Raw genomic sequence first — 22,401 nt, 5'->3', positions numbered from 1 at the left:
TCTTAACTTTGTTTATGGTGCATTTTTTTGTGCTTTTTAAAACTTTTCTATTAAGGCATGATATGTACGGAGTAAAGTGGGAGTAAAGTCTTAAAAATACAGCTTGAAATACCAAAAGAAAATACAACTTAAAAATAAAGCTTGGTAACCACCTTACCAGATCAAGCAAGATCTAGAACATTTTTAAGCATCTCAAAAGTCTCCCTCATGCCCTCTACTGGTCAGTACCTTCCTCCAAAGGTAACCATTATTGTGATCAAAAGACAGCTTTTCAAAATGGAAGTTAGTTAATAACACTCCTGCCTAAATCTCTCCAGTGTCTCCCCATTGCAGTTAGACTACAGTCCAGACCCCCTATGGCATGCAGGAGGCCCTGCAGCATCAGCAAGGTTTCTTTAAATAGCCACATAATAAATCTTTTTCTGTGCCACAGGGTGTGGTCTCCAGTCACAGCTATTCAATTTGGCCCTGGTGTAGGGAAAGCAGCCTTAGGCTATATGTAAATGAACGGGTTTGGCTGTGCTCATGGGTTGTAGTTTGCAGACCCCTACCCTACAGAACCCATTTTCTCACCTCTCTAACCCCTCTCCTCCACCATTTTGTTTCTGAAATACTAGCCTTCATTTTGGTCTCGAACCTCCTTGCTCTTTCCTGCATCGAGTACACTGTTCCTACTTTTTCCTCCTTCTAGAATGTTCCTTCCCATCCTCAGATTTTAACTCAGATTTATAAAACGGGTTAGAAGAGAGCTGATCAAAATATGTATTCCCTCCCCACTTATTATTACATCACCATGGAAATGCTCTTCATAGAATTGATAACACTCTGAAATTATCATATCTGTTGTTCTTTTTTCTCCCATTGGTTTATGAAATCTATGACGGTAAGGACTATTTTATTCACGGCTGTGGGGATTTCTCTTATATCCAGAACAGTGTCACGTGATAGGCTTTCAGTAAGTGTTGAATAAAGGAATGCATAAATTACGTGAATGGATTTTCTAATGTTGAAACACTTTTATATCTCTACTTGGTCATGGTTGTTATATTTACAATATCTGTATGTTGAAAGCAAACTTGTTTCATATATTTTATTTTTTATTTTTTTATTTTTTATTTTATTTTTTTTTTATATATTTTATTTTTTAAAGGGGTTACTATTTTAGTCCAGTATTGATATCGGGTTAATTAAGATTAGCCTCATGGAACGAATTGGGAAACTTGCCTGTTTTTCTCTACTTACAATCATTTGTTCACTGAAGATTTGGTAGAATTTACCCCCAAAAGTATTTGAACCTGGGCCTTGGGGCAGGATTGGGAGTTGGAAGAATGACTCCTTTTCAATTTCTTGTAGAAAAAGTAATGAAATCAATAGTGCTTCTTCTTGAGTCCATTTTTGAGAGTTGATATTTTACTAGGAAATCTCATTTCACCTAGATCTCAAAGTTATATGCAGTAGTTTTAAATTTTTATTGAAATTTAACATATATAATTTACATATACATATGTAATTTAAATTTTAGTTTATATATTTTAAATATTTTAGTCTTGTTTCATCCTCAGTTACATTCCTAATGTTAGTGTGTTCACCTTTTTTTCTTAAAAGATTTTTAATGTTTATTTATTTTTGAGAGAGAGATAGAGCACAAGTAGGGGAGGGGCAGAGAAAGGGAGACAGAATCCAAAACTGGCTCCAGGCTGTGCAGCACAGAGCCCTATGCAAGGCTCGAACCCACAAGCTGTGAGATCATGATTAGAGTCGAAGTCCGACTTTTAACCTACTGAGCCACCCAGGGGCCCCTGTGTGCTCATCTTTTTTATGATCAGCCTCACCAGGGTTTGTGTGTTTTATTACTATTTAAAAAAAAAAAAGACTTCGGGCTTTACTAATTAAGTCTATATTGAGGAGATGTTTTCTACTTTATTTCTGCTATCTTTTACTTTCCTTTGTTCATATATATATTTTTGTACTACATTCTTGATTCATTTATTTCCTTGTTTCTTTCTTTCAAAACCTTTTTAAAATTCTGAAGTTTCCCATGGATATTGCTTTGGCTGCATACCCCAGGTTTTAAAGGATAGAGATGTTTTTTTCACTCATTACTCATATTTTCTGAGTTTAAATTTGAGTTCCTCTTCAATCCTCAAAGTTTTAGAAAAAGGTTACTTATTAGATACAAAGTCCCTATTATACCAAGGTTAAAAAATTTACTTGAAGTATTCCATATTCTTCTTTTAAAATCTATTTTATTTGCCCATTTCCTTGAGAGGAATATTGACTTCTCTTTATGACCGTAATTTTGTTCACTTTTCCTTGTATTTATAAAAATTTTTGATTTAGACGTTACTATAATGTGTCATTTCATAACACAGTAATATCTCGGTGAGTTTTACCCTTTATCAGTATGCAGCTTGTCTCCTTGTCCTTTTTTTTGTGCTTTGAAATCTAATTTGTCTGATAGCACTATTTACTAGTGCTGTCTTTCAGTTGGCATTTGGGGCAGTGGTTCTCAAACATGAATGGGCATCTATATCACTTCAAAAGTATTTAGAATGCAGATTTCTGCCCCCCCCCCATCAATTTCTGATTCAGTAGATTGTGGTAGTGCCTCAGAATTTGCATTTCTAACAAGTTCACTGTTGTTAATGATGCTGGTGGTACAAATGCTGCATTTTGAGAACTGACCTAGTGTATGTATCTTTGTCCATCCTTTTATTTCTATTTTGTTTTACATTTGTCTTTTTAAAAACATATATAGCTAAGATTTTGTGATTTTGACCCAGTTATTTTTCTTTTAACAGATGAATTTATTGTTTACATTTTTTACTCTTAATTTTTAAAATTTATTTTTGAGAGAGACAGCGAGACAGAGTGCGAGCAGGGGAGAAACAGAAAAAGAGGGAGACACAGAATCCAAAGTAGGCTCCAGGCTCTGAGCTGTCAACACGGAGCCCCATGCGGGGCTTGAACTCAAGAAACGCAAGATCATGACATGAGCTGAAGTCAGATGCTTAATCGACTGAGCCACCCAGGTGCCCCATCAGATGAATTTAATCCACAATTAAATTTAAAGTTATTACTGATGTTTGTACCTCTCCTTGCAAAACTACTTTATGTTTACTGTATGCCTTTATGATGATTTTGTTTTTACTTTTGCAAGATTTAAATTTTTTTTCTTCTAGTGCTTTAGAAGTTATCCATTACTTTGTATTTTCCTAGTGGCTACCCTTAATTTTTTAACAAAATTACTTAAACTTAAGATTTTTGTGCCAGTCTCCAGAATTATTCACAATTTATTATTCACAATTTATTTTTTCTTCCTCCTGAACAATACAAGGTGTTTAGGACTCTACTTGGTCATAATGCAATTTGGCATACTGCTGTATTGGATTTGAAAGTATTTGATTTAGGTTATTTACCATCATAAATGGTTTGGATTTATAGGGTTTTTTTTCCTTTGTACTACTTTTGTCATAATTTTTCAGGAATGATCTACGTTTTTTAAATGAATTGTTAGAACCCGGTGCCATTTTTGGAGGTCATTATTTGTGAACTTTTTCATTTTCTTCCATGGTTATTGATGTATTCCAGTTTTCTTCTTCTTGAAGCAATATTCATAATTCAGATTTTCCTAGAAGATTATCTATTTCACTGATAGTTTCAAGTTTAGTGATATATAATCATATATGACAATAGTTTTTCTCTAGGTTTATAGTTGATCACATTTCAAACATATTTTTTTCTGTCATCATGATTGTACTTGTCAGAGATCTACCTTTTCATTTACTTTTCCAAGGAATCGGATTTAACAGTTCTACTTTTTACTAATAACTTATTTTCAGCTCTTTACTCCTTTTGGCATTCCTTTACAGTGATTTTTATTGTATGGTTTAAGGACCCCTAGAAGTGTCCCCTAAGACCTTTTCAAGGGATTCACAACATCAAAACCGTTTTCATAATATGCATTTACCTTTTCTCATTCTAATTTTCTGAAAGTATACAGTGGAATCTTCCAGAGGCTACATGACATGTGACATTGAAACAGACTGAATGCCAAAGAATAGGAGTATCCAGCTGTCTTCTATTAAGCTAAACACTAAAACGATTTACAGGGATGCCTGGGTGGCTCAGTCAGTTAAGTGTCTGACTTTGGCTGAGGTCATGATCTCCCGGTCCATGAGTTCAGACCCTGCATCAGGCTCTGTGCTGAGAGCTGAGAGCCTGGAGCCTGCTTTGGATTCTATGTCTTCCTTTCTCTCTCTGCCCTTCTCCCACTTGCACTCTGTCTCTCTCAAAAATAAACAAACATTTAAAAATTTTTAAAAATAAAAAGATTTACAAAAATGTAAACCAATGCCACTCTTCTCACTGCGTTTTCTGTTTTGGAAAATAGTCATATGTAAATGATATATATACATATGTGTTACATATGTATGTAAATGATATATATACATATGTGTTACATGTGTATATATATATATATAAAGGAGTCATGAATATTTTTTATTTCTTAGTTTTGCTTTGTAATATGGCAAATGATGATAGATACGTAAATAAAAGCTTTTTGAAGGCTACAGTTTCTTTTTACACTGCTGTATGCATATTTATTGAAAAAAATCTGCATTTAAGTGAACCAAATGGTTGTTCAAGGGTCAACTGTATTATTTTTTTTAAATTAGCTCTGAAATAAGACTGTCTTAAGCTTATGACTTGGCTTCATCATTTACTGGCGTTTTACCTTGGAAATGACAATAATTCTCCTTACGTCTCCTCTGGAAGACAAAATAATACAGTAATTTTTAAGAATGTAAAAGGCTCCTGAGACCAGAGAGTTTGAGAATCACTGTTCTGTTGCTTACTATCTAACATTTTATATTGGGTATCTATTTTCATTCTTTTTGTAATGAACACATTTCTGTGAATTTATACAGATTCTTCATTGTCTATGTATAGCCAGTAATTTCTTTTTTGATTTGAGAGATACGTATATTCTATGGAGTTTGTGAGTTAAAAATCCAAACTGGGAAAACATTAACCAGGCACATGTCTGATCACAGCTAACTCTCTGGACCCAATTATAGCAGAAGTGGCTCTTAGAACTCTGGCTTTACAAAAGCATGTAACTCTTGAATTTATTCTAGTTGGTGAAGTTGTATGTGCCTTCATTGATCAAGAGTGTTCCACATACATTCCAGATAATTCAAATCTGATCCACAATTTGTCTGATCTAATTAAAAAGGAAATCACTTAATAATGTCAGTTCAAATTTTAGGACCTATGATTCTAGGCCATTCATCTAGAAGGAAAATTATACAAGATGTCCTAACTCTAAAAATAGTATTTTTTATGATACAGGTATAACTACAACATTCCATTTAAATTCTTTTAAAAAGAAATTACAAGTATGGTTTCATGCCAAAATGTTGAGTAGGCTATACATTATGTAAATAAAAACGGAAGTGCGCGGTATCTTGTGAAATAAAATATTGAGCAAATACAAATTCAGGTTTTAAAAAATGGGGCTGACCTGTGAGGGAGCAAAATTGTAGAGAGAAATGTAAATGGACCCTCTCTTAACCCAAGGAAGAATAAAATAAAAACTACAAGTTAATCTTTAAAGATGGTGAATAGCTTTTACGCAGTTTTTGTACTTGCCAGCAGGTGTGGAGATTAAACTTTCAAAGTAAATTGTATGGCATATGAGAAGATAATAAGTGCTATGTAGAAAAATAAGATGGGATGAGGGATAAGTAAAGGGATCAGTTTACAGTAGGGTAGTAAGGGGTAACATCACTGAGAAAGTGACCTTTGAGCAAAACCTGAAGGAGAGGAGGAGGGAAGTCACTCTGGTATCTAAGAAGACATTCCAGATAGAACAGCAAGTGCAAAGGCCCTGATGCAGGACTACGTCTGGCAAGTTTGGGAATTATAGAACTTACACATATTCAACTACGATGAGGGCAATACATAAATATGTCATTAAACAGTTGTATAAATTAGATATGTAAGTGCTTAGTAGTGGGAAAACATTCCATGGTATTGAGTTTTCCCCACAAAGTTTCTTAAGGGAGATGAGTTTATTGAGGTATAATTAACATATGGTGTTATATTGGTTTCAGGTGTACAATATAATGATTTAACTATTCCATGTATTTCTCAGTGCTCATCAGGATTTATGTTCTCTTAATCCCCTTTATTTCACCCATTCCCCCCACCTAGGGGGGATGAGTTTAGATTCAAGTCTTTCAGGAAGTAATTACCCAGTTTGACAAGGTGGAGGGCATTTGAGATAGAACACTATGTTAGTTAATATAGATACTTACCTTTGTTCGAGGCATATAGTAAGGCGCATATATATAAGCTATTATTATTAAGGATAATGTGTATTGTTAAGTTCTATATGTGAGAAGTATGTAGACTGGCTTAGCTGGTGAGAAGGAGTTGCTTTGGGGATGATGTGGCTACCATTTTTAACCATTAAAACAGAATTTTTAAATTACCATGACATTAAGTAGAATTTTTTTCTATTCTATTTTTTTTTATTCTAGATACCAAAATAATTTCCCTTTCTCACCTTGAGATGACCTGGTCTAACAGAAGAAATTTTCCTGCATTGCTTGTGAGAATCTTGCATAAATCCAAACTGCGATACTATGGAAAACCTGATAAAAAGATGATTGAGCCATACCAGGTATACATAATGATAATATATGACATGTTAATGTAACAGTTATAGGTTATAACTTACAGACCCAACTCCATATTAGGATAATTAATGTTCAAATTATATTTTATAAGTGTAATTTAATAATTTACAATTTTCAGGGTATTTTTTATGTAATTTCTTGTACAAAAAGAAATTCTTTCTGTATTGGCACCTTTTTATAGTTCCCTGATTCAGCTGGTCTCCTTCATACTCTTTTCTGTATCTTCAACCTTTTCTTCTCTACTATGCTTTCTACACCAGCATATAGACATACTCTGGCCTTTCATTTTAAAAAAGAAAAAAAAATTCCCCTTTGACCTCAGGACTCCTCTATTCCCTCTCTCCTTTTCTTCTGGTAGGCTCCTTGAAGGAGTTGTCTCCACTAGATGTTTTCACTTCCTTGCCTCCTGTTTGCTTCTAAACACATTGGTTTGGCTTTTTTCTTCAGCTGGGCTCTCACTAGAAACCTTTTAATTGTCAAATCTAGATGATACTTTCCTGTTATCTTGCCTCTCTGTGACCTATAATGCCAATGAGAACTACTTCATTGATTTCTGTCCTGTTTGTTTTTTTACCTGACATTTTACTATATTTTCACATGATGTTAAGAATTATTTTAGGTGTTTTATTAAGCTTTCATTATAAAAGTTATACATACTTGGAGGCAATTTGGAAATGTAGAAAGCTATATAAATCATGGGGCGCCTGGGTGGCTCAGTCAGTTTAGCGTCTGACTTCGGCTCAGGTCGTGATCTCACGGTACGTGAGTTTGAGCCCTGCATCGGGCTCTGTGCTGACAGCTAGCTCAGAGCCTGGAGCCTGCTTCAGATTCTTTATCTCCCTCTCTCTCTGACCCTCCCCTGCTCACGCTGCCTCTCTCTCTCTCAGAAATAAATAAAACATTAAAAAAATTTTTTTCAGAAGAAAGCTATATGAATCTGAAAAATTCACCCCAAATTCTACCAGAGAGCATCACTGTTAATATTAAAGTGTGTTTCATCCCCGTTTTTGTATGAATATATCATATGTTTACACACATATATACATATCATACATATGCACATATCTTTGATATGTGTAGTATAGATCACATCTATGTGTATATGTATGCATATCATATATTGCATGACTATGTGATAAATTATCTTACAAAATGAAAATCATATGTATGCACAGTTTTGTATTATTTAACATTTCCTTAAGTATTTTCTATCACTAAAAATCCTTCATTCATAACTTTGCATAGTTACAGATTTTACCATGTAATAACTTATTCAGTCATTCCCGTGTAGCTTTGCTTTCTCATTCTCATTCATTAGAATGCCCTGTAGATAGAAGTAACAAATATGCATGTGCTTTTTAACTCTTTTTCTAGACCTTTTTGGAAGTTGCTGACAGTTCAGGCACGGTGTCAGTGATCATGTGGAATGCCCTATGTCCCGAGTGGTATAAAAGTCTGCGGGTTGGCTTAGTTCTTCTGCTTCAGGATTATTCTGTTAAAAAGAGTTATCCATTCAGGATGCAGCCTCTCCCTGTGGATCCACAGATCAAACTAATTTCTACAATGGGTTAAGTATTCAATAAACGTGTTATTTTATGGCTATTTTGTTTGTATAAGTGTGAAAAGAACTATATCAGCCAAAGGCTCTTAAAAATTGCTGAATCTGTTAGAACCTGGTAAACTTTTAAATTCCTTTATCCATAACATTTTTAAGCAATCACTTAATAACTATATTTATTTATTAATACATTTATTAAGAAAAAGTATGTGAGATACTTATTGATTAATGAATGAGCGCCACTTAGGATATACTTATATTTGTTTACTTTTTGTTTTATAATATGGAATTAATGACTTAAATATAATTTTCTGTTACTATAAGGTGCTATTCAAAAGGGCTTCATCAGCATTTTATTTTGAAATAATTTCAAATTTACATAAACGTTGAAAGAATAGTGTAAAGAACTCCCATATACCCTTTTCACAGATTCAACAGTTGTTAACATTTACCTTTACTTTATTATTCCCTGCCTCCATAAATCTAAATATATATATTACAAGTATATATGTACATATTACAAATTTGTATATATATTATATATATTTGAGAGTAAGTGGCAGCCATCACACATACTTTTATCTCAAAACACATCAGTAATATTTCAATGTGTAATTTCCTAAGAACAAGAACATTGTGTTCTATAATCACAGTTCAGTTATCAAATTCAGGAAATTTAAAATTGATAAACTGATGTTATCTAACCTGTGGTCAATATTCAAATGCAATTGAATTGCTGCTTTTCCTAATTAGTATTAAAACCAAAGTTTTGACATCGTGGCATCATTCTAAATATTTTTGGAGCATTAAAATTAATATATTAAGTGATTCCTTTCAGATATGGATATGAATTTTTTGTCTTTCTATTTTTTAGAATTGTAGATTATATCATTCAACAAGTTTAAGTGTTGTCTTTGGCTCATAACATTTTTATACTAAACCTGTATTTCTTTGTATTCTAAATTCCCTACTGATGCATTAAGCTTAATTACATAGAGGATGTGCAGATAATACACAGACTTTGTTCAGTGTTTCCTTAGATATATGTTTATTTAGGGAAATTTCATATGATTCCTTGTTAAAATCTTAAGGATTTAGTAGGCATCAATCATGTCTTGCTGGATAAACAAGTTATTTTACCTAGTAGTTTGGTACAATTAATCCATTATCTCATTACTCTTTATTATAGAAGGGTGAGAAATTTTAATGATATTGATGTTGGGACTTACTCGAAAAATACAGTAAAAACTGGCAAAAAGAAATGAACTCACAACATTTATTATATTATATCTATCAATTTGTAAATTCTTTCCGTAACCAAGCATATCTATGTGAAAAAATTGCCTTAGTAAAAATGAGACATTTGCCAATAAGGGGTAAGGTAAGTGACTTTGTTGATGTCACATAATAAATCACTGACATAGTGAAAACCTAGTTTTTCTGATACCTAACCTAGTGTTCTTTTTATGAGACACTGTTTTCCTGGTATAAAGACAATTAATTCAAATCTCAATTTTTACATGGCTGTGGGAAATCTAGAAATGTATCTGGTACTAATAGCTGTTTCTAAACCTTTAAAACATATGAAAAGTAGAACAATAGATAGCATGTGGTCAATAGATAAACAGCTACTAACACTTAACATTGAAATTAAATCAAGCACTTATGCTACCTCTGCTATATAAAATTCTAGGTCCAGATTTTCATAGTGGAAACTCTTTAAGATTTGAGAGATTATTTATACTTTCAAGTAAATAATTGCAAATACAGAAATCATTTTTAAACGAGAGCCTTGATGAATATATTGAAAATGTTTCTTTTAGTCTTGAAAACAGTTTTATTTTTTATCAGTGTTAGCATCAGTCTACTTTATTCCATACCTTTTATTAAAAATTTTATTTTATTTTTTTTTGAGAGAGAGAGAGAGACAGACCCCAGCAGGTTCCAAGCTGTCAGCATGGAGCCCAGTGTGGTGCTCCAACTCACAAACTAGAAGGTTGTGACCTGAGCTGAAACCAAGAGTTGGACACTTAACCGACTGAGCCACCCAGGTGCCCCTATCCCATACCTTTTTGATAATAGGACTTTTTTCCTCTTTATCAGGGGTCAGCAAGCTATTTCTGTAAATAGCCAGATAGTAAATATTATAGGATGTGCAGGCAATATAGTTTCTTTCATAAATACTCATCTCTGCCTTTTTAAAAAATGTTTATTTTGAGAGAGGGAGGGAGGGAGGGAGGGAGGGAGAGAATGAGCAAAGGACGGCAAAGAGAGAGGGAGAGAGGATCCCAACCAGGCTCTGCTCTGTGAGCATGGAGCCTGTCACGGGGCTTGAACTCATGAACCATGAGATCATGACCTGAGCCGAAATCAAAAGTTAGAGGCTTAACTGGCTGAGCCACACAGGTACCCCCTCAACCCTGCATTTATAGAGTGAAGGCATAGATAATATGTAAGGAATGGACATGGCTGTGTTACTTTATTTGCAAAGACAATCAACCATCTGCAGGCTATAGTTTGCTGAGCCTACACATATACTCAGATCTCAACCTTGCCTGGACATTAGTATCACTTGGGGAGCCTTAAAGAACTGGAGGCATACCACTCTCAGAGATTCTGATTTAATTACTCTGAGGAGGGAACCGAGATATTGGTGCATCTTTAAAATTCCTCAGGTGGGGGTACCTGGGTGGCTCAGTTGGTTAAGTGTCCACCTTCAGCTCAGGTCATGGTCTCACGGTTCATGGGTTTGAGCCCTGCGTCGGGCTCTGTGCCAACAGCTAGCTCAGAGCCTGGAGCCTCCTTCAGATTCTGTGTCTCCCTCTCTCTCTGACCCTCCCCTACTCATGCTGTCTGTCTCTATCTCTCAGAAATAAATAAAAACATTAAAAAAAATTACTCTTGGGGCGCCTGGGTGGTTCAGTTTGCTAAACGTCCGACTTCGGCTCAGGTCATGATCTCACGGTTGGTGGGTTCGAGCCCTGCGACGGGCACTGTGCTGACAGCTAGCTCAGAGCTTGGAGCTTGCTTCAGATTCTGTATCTCCCTCTCTCTCTGACCCTCCCCTGCTCACGCTCTTCTCTCAGAAATAAATTTTAGGTGGCTTAGTCGGTTAAGCGTCCGACTTTTGCTTAGGTCAGGATCTCGCGGTTCGTGGGTTCGAGCCCCTCATCGGGCTCTGTGCTGACTGCCAGCTCGGAGCCTGGAGCCTGTTTCAGTCTGTGACTCCCTCTCTCTCTGACCCTCCCCTGCTCACGCTGTTTCTCTCTCTCTCTCTCCTAGAAATAAATAAAAATATTAAAAAAAAAATAAATTTTAAAAAATAATTTAAAAAATTAAAAAAAAAGTTCCTCAGGTGATTCTAATATACAGCTAGAGTTGAGAACTACTGATTTGTGATCTTTAAAAAGCTCAAATGAATTAATGATCTTTGAAGAGAAATGACAGTTCTGTAAACCATTCTAGATGCAGGAGATACAAAGGTAAGTAATGCAGAGTTCTACTCTTAAAAAACTAGTCTAACAGAGTAATATATTACACAGTACATTAACCAGAAATTTAAAAAAATTTTTGAAAACAAATTAGTCTGACAGTAACATTAGTAAGATGAACAGATTACAGTAAAATGAAAGATCAATAACAGTAAACAAGAAGAAGATATGATGAACAAAAGGGGAGAGGAAATGAACAGAAATGCAGTTGAAGAAAAAATGAATGGTTGGGAGAGTAGGAGAATGAGTTGGATAGGAGAAAGTTTAAGGATTAGGAACAGTATCAGGGTAGTTTAAGTGTTATGAATAGGATAAATGAGAAAGAGTATGTAGTGGGGGCTAGGATTGGACAGTAAGGGAATAAATTTGTGGTACCATCACTGCTTTCTAGATGCTGATGTTGAAAGACAACTATTGGGGTAATTATTTTGGTTTATTTTTTCATATTTACATGTGTTTCTAAGAGACACTGAGATGTAATTTTTTGAAGGCCAAATAAATGTGTCATAAAACACAGAACATATTTGCTGGTAATGTACGGTTTTATATACTGGCATTTTGGGTATCATTCTGTCCTATTATCAAATAGTACTCAGCTAGCATACCCACATAAACATTTTTTTTAACTTACTTATTTAAATTCAAGTTAGTTAACATACAGTGTAATATTGGATTCAGGAGTAGAACCCAGTGATTTATCACCTCCATGTAACATCCAGTGCTCATCCCAACAACTGCCCTCCTTAATGCCCATCACTCATTTAGCCCATCCCCCCACCTACTACCCCTCCAGCAACCCTCAATTTGTTCTCTTTAAGAGTCTCTTTGGTTTGCCTTCCTCTCTATTTTTATCTTATTTTTCCTTCCCTTCTGCTATGTTTATCTGCTGTGTTTCTTAAACTCTGCATATGAGTGAAATCATATATTTGTTTTTCTCTGACTTATTTATCTTAGCATATTACACTCTAGTTCCATCCATGTTGTTGCACATGGCAAGATTTCATTCTTTTTGATCACCAAGTAGTATTCCAACATTTAAAAATCTTGAGATTTTTCAGACTGTTTTGTATAATACCTATTGAGATAAGTGTTTTGGGTTTTGGTGGGAAGGGGCTGTTTATTTCATTAAAAATCCTAGCATTTTGTAGCTGAAAGGGAACTTAAATATAATCAAGTAACTATGACTATGAAAGTGCTTTGTAAACTGCAGACTGTTGTCTGGGTGCAGGAATATCATGTAACACAAACTTTCCTCATTATATACAAAAAGACTAAAACTCATAAAGGTAATTGAATTTTATAGTCACATGGCTGGTAATAGGATGAAAAATTAAGTATCTTCGTTCTATTTTAATCTTTGTTTCATACACAGCAAATTCTTAGAAAATATTACCTACTGCATAAAAGGGGATAGAAAGCCCAGATAGCTGTATAACTATTAAAGAAATTAAATCAAAGTTTTAAAATCTTTCCACAAAGAAAATACCAAGCATAGGTCATTTTATAGGCAAATTCTACCCAAAATTCATAGAATATATCATTCCAAAACTATTCTAGAAAATAAACAAAGAGGGCATACTTTATAACTCATTCTTTGCTACCAGTATGACCTTGATAAAACCAAAGAATAGTATGAAAGAAAAAAATTAAAGGCTAACTTCAGCCTTGAATATATATACAGATATTTTAAGTAGAATATTAGCAAACTGAATTCAGTTATATATATTAAAAAAATGATTACTCATTGTGATTAAGTTGCATCATTCTCCAGCAATGCAAAGTTTATTTTACATATGAAAATCTGTGATGTCACTCATCACATCAAAAGATTAAAGAAGATAATGGTCATCCTAATAGAGGCACAAGAGGCATTTGTGAACTTTTTACACCAGTTCATAAATTTAAAAAAGAAAATAGCAAGAGAAGGAACTTTTCCTTAACCTGGTAAAGGATGTTTACAAAATCAAAACAAAACATACACAACTCTAAGCAGGGAAAATTTAGAAACACTACTTTTTCAAATAGAGAACGTGGATGTCTCATATTCCTATTTTTGTTTAATGTTGTACTGGCTGCCCTAGCCAGTGTGAAGACAAAATGCATTAAAATCATAAGGAACTTAAAGAAAAGCACAAAACTGTCATTATTCAAAATTAGATTTTCTACAAAATATCCAAAATAACACAAAGTATTAAAAATGGTAAGATACTGGCAAAGTTAGCAATGAGACCAGTATACAGAAGTCAGTTGATTTTGTGTACTGCAATAACAGAAATTGTAATTTTAAAATTATAACTTGTCGATAATAACTACAAGGTATCTAGAAATAAATCTAACAGAAGATAAGTAAGACCTGTTTGGAGAAGATTATAATACTTTATTGAAGGACATTAAAGATTCTCTAAATAAATGGAGAAATATCCCATGTAGGAAGTCAGTATCAATTTTGTAAGTGTATTGGTCTGAATTGATCTGAAGATTCAAGCCTATTCCAGAAAATATTTTTTTCCTTGAACTGATAAGCTGATTCTACAGTTTATATGGAGGCACATAATTATCAAGAGCAGTCAAGACAGTTCTGAAGAAAAATAGTAGGGGGCTGCAGAATGAAGACTTGTTCTACAGATAGTATGAGTTGATACAAAGATTTATGACCATGTAACATTGGCATTGGTATAGACAGAATGATCAGCAAGTCATAATTCAATTGAGAAATAGCCCTAAACACACATTTTAATAGGACATACGTGTTGTACAGATAATCAAGGAAGGAAGAACTGTTCTGTAAATAGTATTGGAACAGTTAATTAAAAATTGGTGAAAAAATGACATATACCTATCTCATACCGTATAAAAAGTCAAATTCCAGATACGTCAAATGTAAAAAGCGACATTTTTAGAAGAACTTGTAAGAAATATGCGTTTGACCTTGTGATAAGGAAGGATTTCTTGGATAGGATACAGGAAATAGTATTTGTATATGAAAGATTATTAAACCTAACTACATTGAAATTAGAAACTTTTTTTCATCAAAAGACACCATAAAAAGAATGAAAAACTGCAAAGTGGGTGAATATATTTGCAATAATATAATCAACAAAGTATTAGTATTCAGTATATATGAAGAAGTCCTTTAAATAAGAAGACAATCCAATAGAAAAGTGGGCAAAAGACACAAACAGGTATTTCACAAAAGAGGATGCATGAATGAATGATAAGTATATGAAATGTTGTTCAACATGATTAATGATAAGGAAGTACAAAATAAGACTACAACAAATGTCATTTTGTGTCACTAGATTGACAAAAAATAAATTTGACAGGAAAATTTGGAGACGATGTTGATCAATGGAATTCTTACACATTGCTGGTAGAACTATAAATAGGTTTAATTCCTGTAGAGTGAAACATTTGCACATTATCCAATCCAGGGTTTTCCTCCTTGGTATTATACCCTAGAAGAATTTGGCCTGTGTGCATAGGGAGATATGTACAAAAAGTTCATAGTGACCCTGTTTGTAGTAGCAAAAAACAGGAAATAACCCAGATGTCGGTCAACATGACAGTAGGTAAGTAAAATTGTAATATATCAACACCCTGAAACATAATTCAGCAGTGGGAATAAGAAAATAAAAGCCCTACATGCAGCTACATGGATGATTTTTAGGACCATAATGCTGAGTGAAAAGTGTAACCCTAGAACACTGGATATGGTTTGAGTGCATCCATATAAAGTTAAAAAACAAGGGCGCCTGGGTGGCTGGCTCAGTTGGTTAAGCATCTGACTTCAGCTCAGGTCATGATCTCACAGTCTGTGAGTTCAAGTCCCGCATGCGGCTGTGCCAACAGCTCAGCACCTGGAGCCTGCTTAGGATTCTGTGTCTCCCTCTCTCTCTGCCCCTCCCCCACTTGTACTTTCAAAAATAAAATAAAAACATAAAAAATTTAAAAAGAACAAAGACAGTGTTTTGTGCAAAAATATATAAATGATAAACTTTTTTAAAGAAAAATCATAAAACACAAAATTTCCGCAGTGGCTAACTTTTGGTGGAGAGATAAGCAGATATGTTAATATAGGAATAAGTAGAAGAAAGCTTTTGATTAAGGTTAGTGGTGGCCTTAAAAGAGTTCAGTCTAATAGTGTGCTATGTAACTTGTACACCCGTATATTTTTTTATCTGTATTAAATGTCATATTAAAGTAATATATATTTGTTTTTCAGAAATCTGCCTGAACCTCCGAGATCCTCCAACTAACATAATTATCATTCCAGAAAAGCAGGTGAAACCTGAATGGAGATTGCCAAAATTAAATCACCGCTTTATCACAAGGTAAAATGGACTTGTGTAAAATACCTTAAGCATTAATTTTTAACATTAGACACTGAAACAGTGTATTATTGTTGCTCAAAATCTACCCCAAATTATGCCCTATCAATTACATAAATATACATTTTCACGGTCATAATTTTAGAATGCTTTTTCACTGTTTAAAGATACAGTATTTAACAATTTTCCTTTTTTTAGGTCAGAATTGGATGATATGCCAGAAAATCATATCTGTGATGTTATTGGCATTTTAGTTTTTGTAGGAAGGGTCCAGCGGTCAAAAAAGAAGGGTAAGCTTTTAAAATTGAAAGTCATAAAAGTATTTCAGTGAATAGTTCTGTGTTCATATATGCATAATTGGTTACCTTCATTTATTCTAATATTCTATCCATATAGAAAGCCGTGAAGATTTTTGGTCATATCGCTGGATTCACATTGCTGACGGGACTTCAGAACAACCATTTATAGTGGAGCTGTTTTCTACATCTCAGCCAGAAATCTTTGAAAATATTTACCCAAGTATTCAGTCCAATATTTTTATCTTTTTATTTTTGGAAGTGGGGGCATTGACTTTTAAAAAAATGTTAAGAGTGTACTGACTTAGAGAGGAGCATGATACTGAGTTAGCAAATTCAAGGAGTGTTGTGATAGCATGTTTAATTTTTTTCTATATTATATTTGGTGTTATGGAAATTAACCACCTCTGGTTTTCTATTCAGAATTGATTTGGGATTGAAACCAGTTTTTCAGAAAACAGGTGCTCTTATCAATGCTCATTATTATCGTTTCAGGCATAAAATCTTAACATTCCATGAAAGTAAAGCATAGGCAATTAATCCCCTTTGAATGTATTTAAAAATTGACTAAGTAGACCCCAAAAAAGACAATGAAGACTTTACTAGTATATAATTAATTGGTAGAGGATTGACAGACTATGTAATTAAGTAAGGACAATGTAAGTATGGTTTCATTTGAGTTTTAAGTTAATGTTAGAATGGTGATATTATAGCAGCTGGTCAGTGTTTCACTTAGTTTGATGTTGACCTTTCCAGTTGCATTTATTCAGATATGTATGTATTTTTCCACTAATTTTATTCATTTGAAAGCATGTTAGGTATGCCCTACTATATATTTTACACAAGTTAGTCTTATGATCTATAATGATAAGAACGGAAGTATATTTAATACTTTTTAACAACTTAAGTGAGTTTTTCCTTATATCAGCTTGTAGCATAAAGCTGTTATAGATACTGTATGCTGTTTTTCTATTTTTAAAGTGATTATATGAATAAAATACTGATTGTGAAATGTTTGCCAACATTGGGAAAACTCCCAATCTTGACCACCTGTAATTTTTAAAAATCAGCAACAGGGTAAAAATTGTAGAGTATCAGGATACCTAGAGTCCATATACAGAGCTGCTCTGCTACCCCTTTAATGGCTATTGCAAAACAGCATTATACACCATTCAGTTATTACCTTATTAGATTCTGTCATCTGCTTGTGAGATTAAAACTTTAAAAAAAATATCCGAATAGAACTAAACCTCACCCCAGCTTTTGAGAGAGAGGGGAGAAAGAGTTTTGGCTAAACCAAGGCATGGGCTTCCAAGGGAAGCCAGGCTATGATTTCTCATGTAACTTCTCTCAGGGCATAAGTAATTGATAGTGATGACTTCTGATGACAATTCTATTACCTCATTTTATGTGGGTTTTATGGCCCTCTCTCTTTGTGAGAGAGAGCCCTCTCTCTTTGTAGCCACTTCAAACGATAAGCTGGCACAAGTTTCAGACAGTGATTTTTTCACAGAAATGTTGCCAAGTATGCATGTTCTATTTCTTATGATAATGTGAAATGCATCTAAGAAAGGTGACCTTGGTGAGATTTACTCTAGTACAGTAGTTGAAAATAATCACAATTTATTTTCATCTTTTGACCAAGATGAAAAAAATTATTAAATGAATGATGAGTATTAAGGAAGCTTCAGACCTATGAAGGGGAACATGACCAAATGTCTTCTGAAATAATACCAGAATCCTTTGGGAGTAGGGCATCTTTTTTACTTTTGATTACAGAAAGTAAAGCGCTAAGGGGAACTAATATTGAGTGTTTGCTATACCAGATGCTTGTAGATGCTATCTCATTTTGTGCTCCTAGTGACCTTTTTAAAAGTTGATGTTTTTACAGATTTACAGGTGAGGAAACAAAGGTCCAGAGGTGTTAAGTAATTTCCTGGATGTCAAACAGCTAAAAGGTGTCAGGTCAGAATGTCTGGTTTTTAACAGTCAAGAAGTAAGAAGCAGACATTTCTTTAATATTCCTATATCAACATATTTAACCATGAATAGTAACATAAAGCAGACATTTCTTTAATATTCCTATGTCAACATAGGAATAGTAACCATGAATAGTAACACATTCATATGATTTTTGAAATAAAGGGACAGTAATACAAAGTAGGAATTATTCTTAGTCATTTCAACAGATTTCCCTTATTTTTGTTGCTACCAAATAAAGAAATAGGAAATGTTGGATACAGTAAATGAGTTTATAGTTATTATCATACTCTAAGGAAATAATTCCTTTCAAATGAGAACTTACCATTATTGTGAAATTACAAGTATTTACATTTTTTTCTTCATTTCCTAGTTCATAAGACCATAACTGTTTGGGTATGTGATGAGTTAAAAATTTAAATATGTTGGATTTAAGAAACTTTACCTAAGTAACTGACAGTGAAAAACAATTCAGCAAGGTGAATGGGGGGAGGGGGTTGTATAAGCCCTGTCAAGAGGCTTAAAGTCTAATTAGGATAAACACTTACATAAACAAATCTAAGTTAATAGTGCATATCCCTATCTGGTGGAAGGAGTCAGAGTAATTCAGGGATCAGTGTTAGATTGGGTTAATCAGTAAAAGCATTCTGGAGAAACTAAGCTTTTTTTCTCTGTAGGAAATAACTATTCACACTTGGTTGTGTGCCTGATTAGAAAGACTGTTGGCAGTCTTCAACTGTGCAGGGAGCAGTGACTTCAGTTAGGTGCAGCCATTGTACTTTGTAAAGAAAAAGTAAGTGTTAGATCCCATATCTAAAGGAAAAGTTAAGTGTTAGATCCTTGTTGCTCCAAGTGTGTTCACAGGATCGGCAACACTAGGGTCACCCCTGAGCTTGTTAGAAGTGGAGAATCTCAGGCCCCACTCTGAAACTACTGATCTCAATTTGCATTTTAACAACTGTCCCTGGTGATTCCTGTGTTCATTAAGGTTTGAGAGGCACTGTGTTAGATCCTGATCTTGGTATTTCCCCTTTAAATGCAGAAGTTCCTTCCTAACAGTTTTTATTTTCTACAGTGACGTATTTCGTGTGTACTCAGTTGAAACTTGTCAGGAATGATGCCCAAGTACCTAAACTGCTTTACCTAACCACTACAAATGAGAGTCGAGTGTTTCTTACTGGTGAGCAATTTGTTTATATTTTATTGGAGATGTAACATATTTTCTATTCACTAAATTAATGTTTACATTAAAACATTTAACCACAAGATAGCTTTATTTTGATCTCCTTAATCACTGTGAGAATGTTTTAGCAAAGAATATTTAGCCCATGAAATACATTGCTTCTGGATTATTTATGACTGAAACAATGATTTTGTGACTCACTGGAGAATTCAATTGATGTACTTTGGTTAAGATTAATTCCTACCTGATGTGAGGTAGATAATCATAAATTGCTTCACAGATTGAAGACTATCAGGCCCTTTATCACAATATGGATACAATTAACTATTTCTAAATAATAATGTACATCAGATTTTGGTCCCTGATCTCAAATTTTACTTATATACCAAGAAGAATCTTACTAGTTTTCTACAAGTACATTATTTTTCACTATTCTTTCTGATAACAGGGTTAAAACAGTAGAGATAAAAGTTTTCCAGTGAGTAAAGAAATAGTGTGGAGTGGTGGGTTTACTAAAATACTACCATGTTGATCATTAAGAAATTTGTCAATAGAAGAATCCTAGGAAGGATGTAATACACGTCTTCGTCAATACTTCCTTTTATAAATACTAACAATATCAGATGTAAATGGCACTGTTAAGTATATTTTAAGAACATGAATTTAAATGCTGAGCTATATTATAGGCAGTTCCGTTTCAACATGTCATACCTTTAGGTGAATACATGATTTAAAAATAAATTTTTAAGAAGATGCCAACCATTTTGATAGTTAGAAAAATACAGATTATTAGTTTTTTGTTTTGACTTTTCAGTCTCCTATCGACAGCTACACTTTAGTCCACTTAAATTCCAGTATGTTTGATTTCCTTCTCAATTTAGGATTGGTTTAGTGTCTGATAATTTTTGTATATATATTAAGTGTAGTCTGTTACACAGTGAATAAGTGAACTTGACTTCTTTTCTTGGTGACATAAGAGACTTGTAATATTAAGCTGTTTTAATACAAAAAAAACCTTTACAATTCATTACAGCAGGGTTTTTTTTTCTCATTTTTTGGTTTTATCTTTCTTACAAAAGGTCATAGAGGCCAGCCATACACCAACGATATCAAGGTAAAAAACTTTATTCATTGGATTAAAACAAGGACCGATTCTGAGCAAGTGAGGACTACTGTTATTGGTGGATATTATCCCTATCCACCAGTGCCAGAGACATTTTCGAAGTATAGTAGTTCTGTCAAAGGTACTAATATAATTGCTAGACATGTATATGTTTATGTACTATATATATGTATGTCATAACGTGTGGCAATGCTCACTGATAAAAATTTTGTCTTTATGAAGACCTAAAAATACGTGTCATGACTCCTAAAGGTTAATATTTGGATTTTATTAGACTAGAAGAAGGGAGAACATAGATGATGACTAACTGGGCATCATATCTTGATTTAATGTTATTGAGATAAAATCTGACTTTAGTAAATCCCAATTCCTATGACATTACATAGAGAAACTAAAGATATCAAAGGAGACACTGGATAATTTGATATCAAGATACTGACACTGTATTATGCTATTCTTGTGGAATGATATATATTGGATATTACACAGCTGAACGCTGCCTTTAAATAAAAATGACACCAAAATAAATGAGATGCAGAATAAGTACTGATGAAAGGCCTAACATTAATTTATTTTAGTAGAATTAAGATATGATGGTTGAAAAGTTTAAAATAAATACATTATTTTCTTTAAGCTGTGGGATAATTGCATGACTTGGGGAAAAAAGAAACTTTGAGTTACTAACCTATCATCTAAATACTGGCACCCTCTTGATCTTCATAATGCCAGCAATATGTAGCATATGGTTGTTTATATTAAAATGTGTGTTTCTGTGCAGTGGCTAGGCAACACTTTATAGTTTCAAATATGTAAATTACAGGTGACCCTTGAACAACACAGGTTTGAATTATACAGATCCCCTTCTATGTGATTTTTTTCAGTAAATATATGGACAGTACTGTAAATGTTTTTTCTTATATTTTTTTAAATTTTCTCTAAGTTACTTTATTGTAAAGGTACAGTATATAGTATATATACAAAATATGTGTTAATCTGCTGTGTGTTGTTGATACGGCTTGTGGTCAGCAGTAGGCTATTAGTAAAGTTTTGGGGGAGTCCAAAGTTATACATGGATTTTGGTCTGCATGGGGTTTGGTACCCCTAACGCCCATGTTGTTCAAGGGTCAGCTGTCCATTCAGTATGTAAAATTTCTGTTTCAAATCAAGACTAACAGGCTAGAAAACTGTATCACAGTTTAACTGATAAGTATATTTTGCCTATTTTATAAAAATTACATAAGGGGATGATGCCAAGTATAAAAAGAAATCTTGCAAATTTAACTTATGTAGCAAGTTTGTGATTCCATATTGTAAAATGACATTGCAAATCTAATTCTTATTTTTATCATTTCAGTTCTTTAAAACTTACAGTTTCCTTGGAATTATTCTTTTGCAGTTGAGTCGCTCTTGACAGCTATAAGTGAAGTGAGGAAGGAGATTGAAGACTTGCAGTATAGGGAACAAAAGCGCATTGCAATTCAGGGGATAATTACTGTTATAAAGTATATCCCCCATGCCAGTGCAACTGAAAGTGCTTCAGGATCAGAAACACTTCGGGTATGGTGCCAGAGAATTAATAGTATATCTCTGAAAGCACTGTGATCAAAATTACAATTGGTACCTTGTACATTTTATTCTGAACTCATATGTATTGACTCTTAAAGATGGTAAACCTCAGAAGAAGAAAAGATTATTTATGTTTTTGTTTGTTTCCTTTTTCTGTCATTTATTTTGG

The 22,401-nt window shown here is 33.7% G+C and overlaps 1 protein-coding gene across 2 annotated transcripts in view; it reads left to right on the top strand.

Annotated features, from left to right (window-relative positions):
* The window catches only part of RADX (RPA1 related single stranded DNA binding protein, X-linked), a 71,354-nt gene that overhangs the window by 2,780 nt on the left and 46,173 nt on the right, over positions 1-22,401 (top strand). For both annotated transcript variants that reach the window (XM_039233478.1, XM_039233477.1), the window contains exons 2-9: positions 6,549-6,691; positions 8,082-8,274; positions 15,979-16,087; positions 16,283-16,374; positions 16,481-16,603; positions 19,436-19,540; positions 20,623-20,787; positions 22,063-22,223. In XM_039233478.1, coding sequence (XP_039089409.1) covers positions 6,549-6,691; positions 8,082-8,274; positions 15,979-16,087; positions 16,283-16,374; positions 16,481-16,603; positions 19,436-19,540; positions 20,623-20,787; positions 22,063-22,223 — 1,091 coding nt within the window. The remainder of the gene's footprint in view (positions 1-6,548; positions 6,692-8,081; positions 8,275-15,978; positions 16,088-16,282; positions 16,375-16,480; positions 16,604-19,435; positions 19,541-20,622; positions 20,788-22,062; positions 22,224-22,401) is intronic.

The sequence above is a fragment of the Hyaena hyaena genome, unplaced genomic scaffold, assembly GCF_003009895.1.
Source record: "Hyaena hyaena isolate Hyena2069 unplaced genomic scaffold, ASM300989v1 scaffold_77, whole genome shotgun sequence".
In the NCBI taxonomy this organism is placed as follows: Eukaryota; Metazoa; Chordata; class Mammalia; order Carnivora; family Hyaenidae; genus Hyaena; species Hyaena hyaena.
The sequence above is the reverse complement of the archived record's forward strand: the minus strand, read 5'-3'. Positions and strand labels throughout refer to the sequence as shown.